The 12,617-nt window shown below is 46.9% G+C and overlaps 1 protein-coding gene across 1 annotated transcript; it reads left to right on the top strand.

The window, feature by feature from the left end:
• The first annotated feature begins 1,833 nt into the window (after window positions 1–1,833).
• On the top strand, window positions 1,834–7,462 carry LOC115850234 (speedy protein E4-like). The gene is made up of 7 exons (XM_060284417.1): window positions 1,834–1,942; window positions 2,465–2,677; window positions 2,903–2,961; window positions 3,446–3,531; window positions 5,064–5,232; window positions 5,393–5,497; window positions 7,337–7,462. The coding sequence occupies exons 1-7, from the start codon at window positions 1,834–1,836 to the stop codon at window positions 7,460–7,462; spliced, it is 867 nt and encodes a 288-aa protein (XP_060140400.1).
• Window positions 7,463–12,617: the final 5,155 nt, after the last annotated feature.

Here is a 12,617-nt window from a genome sequence, read left to right as displayed (position 1 = left end):
CACACGGATGACACGTGAAGACATTATGCTAAGTGGATAGGCCAGATACAAATGGACAAATGTTACATGATTCCATTTCGGTGACATCCCCAGAGGGGTCACATTCATGGAGACAGAAAGTGGAAGGGTGGGTGTCAGGGGCTGGGGGGGATGGGGAGTCAGTGTTTAATGGGGACAGAGTTTCAGTTTGACAGCATGAAAACATTCTGGAGATGGACAGTCGGGATGGTTGCACAACAATGAGAATTCTTTATTTTTTTTCTTAAGATTTTTGTTTTACTTATTTTTGGCTGCGTTGAGTCTTCTTTGCTGTGCGCAGGCTTTCTCTAGTTGCAGCGAGAAGAGGCTACTCTTCGCTGCGGTGCACGGGCTTCTCATTGCGGTGGCTTCTCTTTACGGCGGAACACGGGCTCTAGGCCCACGGGCTCAGTAGTTGTGGCTCGTGGGCTGAGGAGTTATGGCTTGCGGGCTCAGTACTGGTGGCGCACGGGCTAAGGTGCTCCGCGGCATGTGGGATCTTCCCGGACCAGGGCTCGAACCCGTGTCCTCTGCATCGGCAGGCGGATTCTTGACCACTGTGCCACCAGTGTCATGTCACTCAACTGTACCCTTAAAATGGGCAAATTTCATGTGATGCACATTTTATCACAATAAAAAAAGAGCGAAGGAAGGAGGGAGGGAGGGAGGGAGGAAGGGAGGAAGAAAAGCAAGACTCAGACCCCCAGGCGAGGAGTGGAAGCATGAGTTGGGAAGTTCGGAAGAAGCTTCCAGTGACACTGCATGATCCCGAGTTGGCTATTTTCTTCTCTGCATCCTGGCTACCGTGTACTTCCTCCCCTCATAGAAAAATAACCTGTCTTGAACTGGAGATTTTCCCATTTAGGCTTTTCTACATGTGACATTTTTATTCAGGTAGTGAAATCTCTGGGACAACAGTGATACTACATTCTCAAAATTCTGATAAGTAGACGAGAACTTCTTAATTGGAATCGAGGGGCAGGCTTTGGACAACCCATGGACTTTGTGAAATCCAAAGGGGCCCTTTTTGTGTGTGTGTGTCTGTCTGTCTGTAGACACCCGTTGAAGGGTGCGTGAGCACGTGTAGTTCTGTATGATTTTAGCTTCTCAAAATGCCTCTTGGACTCAAAGGTGCCTGAGGGTAGCGGACGTGTGCTCCCCCACTACAGAATTCTGAACACAGTGCCAGTAAACACTGAGCAGAAGAGCTTTGCAGAATTCCATGTTTTAACGTAACTTTTTAATCCAGTGAGTCAATGTACCTGGGATATCTTTTTACATACTTATCTCACTCTTATAAGGCCGAACCGTTGCTGCTTCCCCTAAGTCTCCTTGTCCCTCTTCCCACTCTCCCACCAGCCCGTGGAAAAGGAATGGGAGGGAGGGGGAGAGTCCAGCAGGGAGAGGACAGCGCACCTGCTGGGAAGCGGTAAAGCGGGGTCTGGACACCTTGAGGGGGGTTTTGGAGGACGGGCAGAGGTTGGGTCAGTGGCAGGAGATACCATTTACCCCTGATCTCTGGGACGAGTGCACACATAGGTCTGACAGTTACTTGTGATTTCCTTCAAATTGCTTCCCAGGTTGGAATGACGGATGATGACATCAGAGGCTTCCGACCTTCCTGATTGGAAGGACCAGACTCCGTGGTGCTCGGCAACAGTAGTAGACAATAGCATCTCGCCAGAGCTTCTCTCCACTGCCAGTTGCCCTGCAGTTGGAGAAGGGACGACCACTCGTGTTTAGCCCAAGTCCAGAACAAGAGTTGGGACAAAGCAGAGTCTAGGCTTCGAGGAAGGGAAGAGTTTGGGAGACATCATGGACAATCGTCCACCGAGTTCCCAGGCTGAGGACGAGACCTGCCAGCCCAGCTCCTCAGGGTACCCCCTGGAGGTGACTGTCTATGAAGAAATCCCAGGACCGTCAGGTGAAGGAGCTGGCACGAGAAGGAATTGCAGAGGCTTGACCGGTAAGGAGGAATGGGTACAGAGGTCGGGAAAGAGCCCCTGCGAAAGGTGCCTATGAAAGAAAGGAGACATTCGGAAAGCCAGAGATTGAGGGAGGAGAGCACAGGAGCTGGGGACACGGAACACCTGGGGAGCAAGAAAGAGGGTTAGGAGACGAGATCCAAGGATGAGAGAAGGGAAGAGAGGAAACAAGGGGAGGGTTCTTTTTTTCTTTTTTCCCCTGGTGGGAGAAATTATCTACCATGAGAAAGAGTTTCGAGGACAGGAAGCTGGAAAGATGACAAAAGGAGTCAGGGGAGGGATCGGTAGATATGGACAGAGAAAGATGGAAAGATGACTTGGGGCAAGGTCAGCGGTCTGTGAGACTGGAAAGCACGGGGGTGCTTCAGGGGGGAGGCAGAGTCGGGGTGGGGTTGGGTGGTCACCAGTGGCTGAATTCCCAAGACGAGGGCGTCATACTGTAGTCTCTTCCCCTTCGTCAGCCCCCTGGGCCGGTTGCACCTCCCCGCCTCAGCGCCCCGGCGGTAAGAGGAAGAGGTCAGTGGCGTTCAGAGCGGAGGTGAAGGGCGACCCGGCCGCTGAGGCCCAGGACACCTGGGTCGTGGAGTGGCTGATTGGGCTCAAGATGAAGCTGAAGCGACAGCGGGTGTCTTCAGTGCTGCCTGAGCACCACGAGGTCTTCAACAGGATGCTCGGTAACGATGAAGGGGCATCACTCCCTGTCACTCGGCCCCCCTAGAAGGGGAGTCACCCCCTTTCCTCCCACAGTGAATGGTCTTCAATCCCCTCTTCCCGTCAGCTTCACCCTGGGCCACAACTTGGCATTTCCCCGGGGCGGGGGGCGCGGTTCTCCCTCTTGGATCTGCAATGCTCCCACGACAGCCCTGTTCCCACTGGCAACATCTGCCCTCTTTTCACAGAGGATCCCGTCGTTAAGAAATTCCTTGCCTGGGACAAAAGGCTGGAAGTATCTGACAAGGTAAACCACCCGCTGAGATGGATTCCAGCTCCAGCGCCTGTCCTGGGTGGGCGCACGGGGTGCTTCCTACACCCACGTTTCCACTCCCCTCCCAACCTGATGCCTTGTCAACACTTCCCTCCAGGGGCCTCGAGGGCCCCTCTGGGATCTGAGCCCCAGGTGTGCCCCTTTGGTGGCTGCTGCCGAAGTCCCCTCTCCTCTCAGCTCCTGGGGACTCGCCTTGGCTCCGGTTCAACAAACACAATCCAGTGCCAGTGGCCCTAAGTCCACATCCTCAAACCCACAGCCTCCCATCCTTGGAGCGTCGCCAACTCTGACCTTCTGTCCTCCCCCCTTCCCCAAATGATCAGGCTCACCCAACACGGGGGGTCTCCTCTCCAAGTGGCACCACCCATTCCTCGTCCCCTGCTCCCTTCTCCCTCCCACTCTTTCTCCTCTTCCAGGAGGTGACCTCTCTCCTACGTTCTTTCCCTCTTTCCATCAGTATCTCCTGTCGATGGTGATAGCTTATTTTAGCCGGGCCGGGCTCTTCTCCTGGCAATTCCAGAGAATCCATTTCTTCATAGCTCTGTGAGTACCTTGCTCCATCCCCGCCATCAATATTCAACACCCTGGGAGGGTGGAGAGAGACGGGGGGCTCTGACCTTTCATCTATTTTTTTAAACCCCTTTGTACTGTTTACTCTGGTGTGAAAATGACAGGATTACGGTACAGTGGTTTCTTTTTCAAACAAAGTTATGTTTTTTATACCATTCGTTGTCAAAACAAACTACCCTAATGTCAATTAAAACACTGAACGAAACAAAGCAAAACACAAAACCTTCCTAAGAGGAGAGGAAGAAAGAACTGACACCATCCTGCCCCCGAGTAAACAGACTTGAGACGTTTCCGGTTCTGATTTTCCAGTCTCGGGTCTTCCCACATCAGCACCAAGTGTGATTATCTTCCGTTTCTGCGTTCCCACGACAAATGCCACAATCGGGGGGTCCTCATCACATAGCGCGGATCTGGTGTAAAATGCTCCCCACTGACGTTTCTTCCAAGTCTCCCAAGCCAGTCGGCTCTATTTGCCTCAATATCCTCCCAAAACACAGGTCTGACCGCTTCACACAATTTCATCGGCTAATGCCGTGCCAAATCAAGGCCAGAGTTCTGGGCTGGAATTCAACTCTCTCTGCAATCTCCATCACACCGTCCTGACACTTTATTCCTGTGTTCCACTGTTCCTTCCAAATACCCTGCCCTCTAAGTTTCTATTGGGCTTTCTGTCCAGGTATCTTTCCCACACATTTATCTGAAGAAAATGACCCTATCCTTAAAGTGGGTTCAAACACCAAAACCTTCACGATGCCTGATCTCCCTAACTGCATCCCGGAGCCACTGGAGTTAAAATCGTATTATACTGTGATGCTTTGCATTATAGTCATTTCTGATCTCCCCCCTTCCCCTTCCCCAGTCCCATCAGACTGGACACAATGTGGAAGGCAGGTCTTGTCAAAATGTCAATGCATTCCCAAAACGCTCAGCACAATTCTTTTCATTTTGCAAATGTTCGTTATTGTGAGTCTTCGAGGTAATCAGTATTGCATTTGGCTCTGAGATTAAATGTTCATTCATTCATTCATTCATTCATTCATCTAATGAAACCTTATTACGTACACCCTATTTGCCGCGGAATATGAGGTGGTGGGAACAGAGATTCACAAAAGGCTGTTTTATTCATGCATCAATATGAACCAAGCCCTAAATGTGTCGTTTGGAAGGAGAGGGATGAATGCAGAAACAGATCAGATCAGCTCCTGCCCTCAGGAACTGTCCATGTACCTACAACATAGGGAGAGAGGTGTGTCCACATAAAACAAGTTGAAGGGAACGGGGTTTGGATTTTGTCCTCATCCTCAAGGTGTGAGAGGCACCCTTCCGAAGGTCCTGCCTGGCAGTGCCTCCTTGACGACTGGGCGGCTCTCGGTGACGGTGACGGTGACGCTGGGCAGGGCTGGGTGGGTCGTGTGAGGATGTTCAGCCAGCCTCTTTCCTGGGAAGCTGATCTCAAGCGGAGGCCCTTCCTGTCCTGATGACAGCGACCTGATGTCTTTCCCCAGCTATGTGGCCAGCGACATGGAAGAGGACAACCAGGCTCCCAAACAGGCCATCTTTTCGTTCCTCTATGGAAAGAACCGCTCCCAGCGTCCCTTGTTCCACAAACTGCGTTCCCAGTTCATCCGTTCCATGGGCTGGAAGACGAGGGTCACTCGAGAAGAGTGCGAGCAGGTGGGTGGGCTGTGGCGGTCTCGGGGAGGGGTGGGGCCGCAGAGGAGGGGGGGATCACGGGGAACTCGGTTTGGGACTTGGGGATGGACGAGAAAGAACCGGAGGCCGGGCAACGGGACGCAGCGGCATCCTCATTGCCAGGGGCTGTTTTTCTTTCCAGATCCAGGCTTTTGATCCAGAGCTCTGGGTGTGGGGAAGAGATCGCGCCCTCTTGCCCCAGGGGCCCCAGGAGCACGCAGGCCTCACGTCATCGGCCTGCGCAAAGGTAGGTCTGCCTGCGTGCGCAAAGGTGAGGGCGGAATGACGTGTTGTCTACTGAGGAAATCGGAGGAATCCCACTGCTGGACCCACATCACCTCTCACGCTGTGAAGGGGGCCAGCCAGGCACACAGCCACACGCCGACTCAGCGCCCAGCCACGGACTGACGGCCACACACAGACACCAGCACCGCGGTGCCCGTGGGCGCCAGACCTCGGGGAAACCAGTTTGTCCCAGACGCATGGGTCTCACTGAAGTCATTTCACCCAAAGCAACTGGGTCCAAATGACAGCTTTGACGAGATGGTGATTTTCTTCCATATACTGTGTTTCCAGTTTCTCTTTTTCATTCATTTTTGGCCTTACATCCCTCAGGGATATGGGTTCTAGCATTTACCTACAACAAAGTAAATGTCTACAAACAGGATATTACATACAACAGCCCACACGTTCAATAAGAGAAGATGAATTAGGACTGGCTTTATTTTCATCCAAATTTACTTTCAAATTGCTTATGGCCAGATGACCTGGGACTCTTTATTTCCCCTGACTCACCACTTCTGGACCAATGATTCCTCTTGGACAATTCACCTTTTCCCCCTCAAGTTGACGGTCAAGGGGGTTTATCACAACGAGTGAAGGTTAAGGAATGCCATCTTCAGCATGGCTTATTACAATTGACACATTAGAGTTCTAGATGTGGGCAGAGGACTGAGCAAACATTTGGTTTAAATCTTGCAAACTAGCTGTCTTAGTCCATTCGACCTGCCCTACCTACTACAGACCGCGTCGCTCATAAACAACCCACCACAGTCTCTTCTACAAGGCCAATAACCTCATTCATGAGGGCTCTACCCCATGACCTAATAACCTCCCAAAGACCCCACCTCCTAATACCAGCACCTTAGTGGTTAAGATTTTAAGATTTCAACATAAGAATTTTGGGGGGCACAAACATTCAGCCCGTAACACTAACCAAGTTTAGGACTGAGTATTATTTAAACATTAGGATCCAGGGACTTCCCTGGTGGCAGAGTGGTTAAGAATCCTCCTGCCAACGCAGGGCACACGGGTTCGAGCCCTGGTCCGGGAAGACCCCACATGCCGCGGAGCAACTAAGCCCGTGCGCCACAACTACTGCACCTGAGCTCTAGAGCCCACGAGCCATAACTACTGAGCCTGCATTCTAGAGCCCGCAAGCCACAACTACTCAGCCTGTGCGCCTAGAGTCCATGCTCCGCAACAAGAGAAGCCAACGTCATGAGAAGCAACGGAGAGTACTCCTCGCTCACCACAACTAGAGAGAGCCCACGCGCAGCAACGAAGACCCAATGCAGCCAAAAATAAAATAAAGGAAATAAGTAAATAAATGAAAAATTAATAATAAAATAGACATTAGGATGCAGGGTTAGCGTCAGGGTTAGGCATCCGGCATCAGGTCTCCTGGTCCACGGTGCTGACTTGTCAGTCATGTCTATAGTGTGGTGCCAAGTTCAGAACTGAAGTGGTGCCAGAGGACCAAGGTGAGTTGAGACTAAAGCAGCATTTCTCCAAATGCCAGCTCCCTGCGCACAATCACCTGGGGTCTTCGCTATAAAGCAGATTACTGGGCCTGACCTTAGGTGTATTCAGTAGTTTTTGGAGTCAGGGTCACCAGAGTCCAAGAATCACACTTGAAAACAATGAATGGCTCAGGACTGGGGTTCAGAATGGAGAATTTGAGATAAAACTGCAATCATAAAGGAGTCTCAGTTCTGCTTAGAATTGACTAAGCATGTGAAAACCTTTATAGCTGCACAGTTGCCACTTTGCAATCTGACATCCTCGCTCTTTCTCTTACTTCCAGATCACAGAGCCCAGGAGAGATGAGGATGTTCAACACGAGGGCACTCCAGACAGTGATGACAGCTGTGAGGAAGGAAGGGAGAAAGCCTCTTGTGCAGATAATCGCGAAGAACCCAGCACCTTCTAGAATGAGCTGAGAAGAGTCTTCATATCATACTCCTAGGAGCGGGGCATGCTTCTAGGAGTCTGTGGCAGGACAATAAGAAAACAGGGTTTTCTCAGATTCCATCCTTTTGGAAGTCACCACCCCAATTTTCAGATCATTTCATTCAAATCTCCCCTGAGGTCCCATTGGAGGTCCCATTTTTTATACACTTGTTCGCCCCGGTCTAGAAGCATTTGAAGGTGGAGTGTAGGGGCTCAGAATAGGATAGAAAAAGTTTAAAATATATAATGAGAGCCATAGGGTCGTGACTGATGACTTAACTTTCACAGGCTTATTTGGAAAATGTCACCTATAAAATTATTGTATTTTTATATTTATATATTTATTTTAAATAGTTTTAAATATTTATTTTGAAATAGTCTTCATTTTGAAACACCTTGTTCCTACAAACTTTTCTGATGAGTATTACAGCTGTTGTATATTTACACATATATACAATTTTACTCACATTTTCAAGAGACTTTTATTTTTATCTATTACATAATATACACTTTATATATTACATAATATTCCCATTCTACTTACAGCTAGGTGGGTATTTCCTCCCACATCTTGTAAGCATAAATTTTATTTTTTTAGTTCTCATTATTGAATTGTGGGAATTCAGTCGTAATTTTTTAACTTGTCTCAACATGTTTGTATGTTATTTTAGATTATTAAAGAGCACCGAGCAATGCAGCTTTTGGGAAATACAATAAAGATGAAAGTCTTCCCACAGTCATGATGTGTGTGGTCATTACCAGTCGGCTTCGCCTCTTTGCTGTCCAACGAGGTGCTGCTTAATGGTGTTGTGATTATCCAACCACATTTCTTAACTCTGAAAAATAATCCTTTTCATGCAGAGAAAACTACAGAAGATGAGGCACATCTTGCATCATTCAGGACTCCAATACTGAGAGACAAGTGTTGGGTACAAGGAAAGATAGCTTTATTGAGGAAGCCGGCAGTCCAGGGGAGATGGTGGGCTCATGTCCCGAAGAACCAACTCTCCCCTCCTGAGGTTTTGCTTGAGGACTATACAGGGACAAGAGCAAGGGGCTACATGTTGAAGAGAGGGTTACAGGGTGCGTGATCAGCTCACGGACATGCTTCTGATTGGTTGGTGGTGAGGTCACGGGGACCCAACATCATCAGCCTTCTGGTTCCAACTGGTCTGGGGTCTACGTGCTTGTGGGCAGCATGCAGTTAACTTCTTCCACCTGCTGGGGGTTTCAGTCTCTGCCAAGCAGTTCCAAGGACATGGCTCAGAATATTACCCGATAGCCCTTGAGGAGGAACTAAAGGTCCCTGACTGTGTTGAACGGCTAAAGTATGATTATTTTGTCTTTGCTGTTTTTCTGGCCACGCCACGCAGCTTGCAGGATCTTACTTCTCTGACCAGGGATCAAAAACAGGCCTCTACTAGTGGAAGCGCAGAGTCCTAACTCCTGAAATGCCAGGGAATTCTTGACAGTACACTTAAAAAAAAAACAAAAAAAAAAAACAGACCAAAAGGAACACAGTTTTAAGGAAGCTTAACTTTCTCAGAAATGCAGAAATTTTGTTGTGCATTTATTTTCTTTTATTTTTAATACATTTTTCAATTTATTTATTTATTTTTGTCTGCATTGGGTCTTTGTTGTTGCACGTGGGCTTTCTCTAGTTGGCGTGATCGGGGACAACTCTTCATTGTGGTACATCAGCTTCTCAATACGGTGGCTTCTCTTGTTGCGGAGCATGGGTTCTAGGCACGTGGGTTCCAGTAGTTGTGGCTCGCGGCCTCTAGAGGTTTCTTTATTTTCTATTTTTTGCAAGTATTCATCAAATGTTTATGGCTTGAAGGAATGACAAATAATTTCTTTCAAAGATCTTCACACTGCTTAAACTATGACAATATTTAGCGTCTCAAATTTTGTATGACCTTACTCTCTCCGTGCTCTAGTTTCTAAAAGCATGTGGGATCTTCCCGGACCAGGGCTCGAACCCGTGTGCCCTGCACTGGCAGGCGGATTCTTAACCACTGCACTGCCAGGGAAGTCCCTGTGCATTTATTTTCAAAACATAATAAGACCGGATGAATTCAGAACTAGGGGCAGAAAGCTCTTCCAGTGAGACTCAGAAGCTCTGCTGTTTAGGCAGATTTAGAGAACAACTTTCCAACCACTTATTAAAGAGACCAACACTCCACTAGAAACAGTTATCATTTTACAGAGAGAAAACCAAACTCCCGCTTTGCATCAATATAACATTGGATACTCAGAGAACCAGAAGCTCTTTTCTGAAAACCTCTGGAATAAACATCAAAACTGAGCTGCCTTCAGCTCAGACAAATGAAATTCCCTTTCCACCCATCTCCTGCAACTTTCTATATTCACTGAGGTTGTGTCCTTCACTATCCTCTTTCTGGTGCTGGAACAATCAGTCATTTCACTTTAGGACCAAACTAGTTTTGTTCCTGTTAATAAACAAAACTACATCTCATTATCTTGCATACAAAGTTGTACCTCTCGGGTGCTGGAACCAAGCAGGACCCTGCAGGGCCCTTCTATGTCCCCTGCCTCTTGTTTGTAAAACAGCTGCAGTCTCCCAGGCCTCTGCTGAGTCACAAAAGGACAGGTTCAAGCAGTTCATGATTAGGACAACAGCACTCACAGAATCTCTGGTTCCTCCCGAAGGACATAAGTAACAGTGTCAGAGACACACTCTTAACTTGTTTTGCAGATACTAAAACCACTCCAAGAGGAGAAAGCTAACTGTATGATCACCAGACTGGAGCTATGACGTCAGCTGCTCCACCTTGAGCAGACCTGAACCAATGGCTTACACAATTCCAGGAACTGGCCTCAAGGAAATGGGAACAAACCAACACTGGAGTTGAAGATTAACTGTGCCTGAAACAATCAACATGACACCAACCACACCACTGCATGACCAATTTCAAGATGATGGTCAGAGATGACTGTGCTACTCTGCATGTAGCCCCCACCGGCACAGCCCAGAGACTTCCCGTCTTTTCCCTATCAACCCCTTTTCCCTCTAATTGGCAACTGGGAGATGGTTTTGGGGACACTAGTCCGCCATCTTCCCAGGTTGCCAGCTTCCTGAATAAAGCATCTTTCTTCTTCCACCAACTCTTGTCTCTGGAACACTGACTTCTGAGCGATGAGCAGCTGAACCTGAGTTCTCTTACAGCTGATAACATTACTATTGGTCAAGTCTCATTCATATTATATTAATGATAACTTTGAACCAAGGTTACTTCCATTTCACAAAGAAAACTAGCAGCGAATAATTGACAACTGCCCATCACACATCAGCATTTTAGGCTAGGAGAGCTCATGAACACACATAGCACAACTTTACATAGCCACAAACATCCCTTACACGACTTCTCCAAGTGGTAGAGACAAACACATTCATTAACACACCCACAGACACAGCCTCTAGGTAACAAATAAAAATATGCAGCAAGAGCATAGAACTTGAGATTATGCTTAGTAATCAATGTTTCGGATTTCTGTCTTGCTTAGAAATGACCTCGGTATCCAACGATTATCCAGTAAGTAACACAATTTAATATCAGTTCAAGGCTTTACGTAAACTAAAGATCTTGGAATTTATCGACAAGCTAACACAGTACAAAACACAGTTACTGTTGAAAGAAAGTTTGTCGGAATAATAAGTAAATGCGGTTAAACACAAATTTACATTTTTCACAGCCTTAAATATTAAGTAGAAGTAACGTTACCTTATTTGATGGGCACACCTATATAAATTTAGGAAGAACACTCCCAAGTAGAATTTTTTTAAATGTATGCCTAATACCGATAATTAAGATAGGAATAAATATTTATTAAACCAAAAATATTAAACTAGCTTCATTTGTCAAAGATTTACCTAAATTATGTAAACTTGAAGTCTTTTAATTTCTGAGTTGATTTTTGGCTGCACACAGAGGCTTGCTGTATCTTAGTTCCCTGACCAGGGATGGAACCCGGATCCTGGCAGTGAAAGCACCGAGTCCTACCACTGGACGGCCAGGGAATTCCCTGACTTGATTTCTACAAGAATACTTTTCTAGCACATTTAACGTATGAGAAGTTCTCATTCCTTTCTCTCTGAGAATTTTAGGGATATATGATTTTTGTAAGCACATTTATATCTTTGTAGGCCAATCAGGACAGAAAGCCTTCAATTTAAGAGACTCTACAATGTACTTTAATAGATCCAGAAGTAGGAAAACATTACATACTCACACTGTCAGAGGTAAAGACCTCCTGAATTACAGACACACAGACATATAGAGAATGGAACTTCTACCTTCAGTTCTCAAGTCTTAGACATGAGTCAGGAATAAACACTCACCAGTCTAGATATTAAAGAGCAGTTCTCCTCCCATTGGGCAAGAGATTCTCAATTGATTTGAGCTTGTCCAAGTAGACAAACAGAAAAGACTAAGAAAAGACAAACAAACCAGATCCTCTGTTACCTCTCACCTAATTGAGATTAGTTCTGTAGAAACATAATCCCTTTGGAGAGGCCATCAAAAGTCTTCAAACGACAGAGCCAAACTCAGAATCCCTGCTGCTCCAAATGGGGAACCACTCAGCTGTAATCTGAAAACAACGCAGAAACACAAAAGTAATACAAGGGGAAACTAAAGAAACAGAAAGTGCTCCAAGTTCAATGGCAGCTTGGGTTCACCCCTGGGAGAGGAGATAAGACGTACCTGGGCTTCACTGGCTCATGAAACACACCACTTGTTGCTGGGCTTTTACAGATTTATTTACGTGTAATTGATATACAAAATCCAGCCCATGTTTAATTTGTATAACTTGATGAGTCTGGACATATGCACACACCTGTGATACCACCACCACCATCACGGTAAGATACTCTTCACTTCCAAAACATTCCTTCTATCCCTTTGCGTGTGTGTATGTGTGTTAGAAAGACTTAACACAGCACCAGGTACATGAAAAGGTGCTCAACGTCACTAATCATCCAGGAAATGCAAATCAAAATCATAGTGAGATATTACCTCACATCTGTTAGAATGCCTACAATTTTTTTTAAAAGATAAGAATTTTCAAGGTTGTAGAGAAATTGTAACCCTTGCATATTATAGGCAGGAGTG

Source organism: Globicephala melas, chromosome 15, assembly GCF_963455315.2.
Source record: "Globicephala melas chromosome 15, mGloMel1.2, whole genome shotgun sequence".
NCBI classification, from domain to species: domain Eukaryota; kingdom Metazoa; phylum Chordata; class Mammalia; order Artiodactyla; family Delphinidae; genus Globicephala; species Globicephala melas.
The sequence above is the reverse complement of the archived record's forward strand: the minus strand, read 5'-3'. Positions and strand labels throughout refer to the sequence as shown.

What these genes read in the sequence shown, in the direction of transcription:
- LOC115850234 (XM_060284417.1), top strand. Translation starts at nt 1,834, where the DNA reads ATGGACAATCGTCCACCGAGTTCCCAGGCTGAGGACGAGACCTGCCAG. An exon ending in AGAAATCCCAGGACCGTCAG is followed by an intron (nt 1,943 to 2,464) that starts GTGAAGGAGCTG and finishes CCCCTTCGTCAG; the next exon opens with CCCCCTGGGCCGGTTGCACC. An exon ending in GGTCTTCAACAGGATGCTCG is followed by an intron (nt 2,678 to 2,902) that starts GTAACGATGAAG and finishes CTCTTTTCACAG; the next exon opens with AGGATCCCGTCGTTAAGAAA.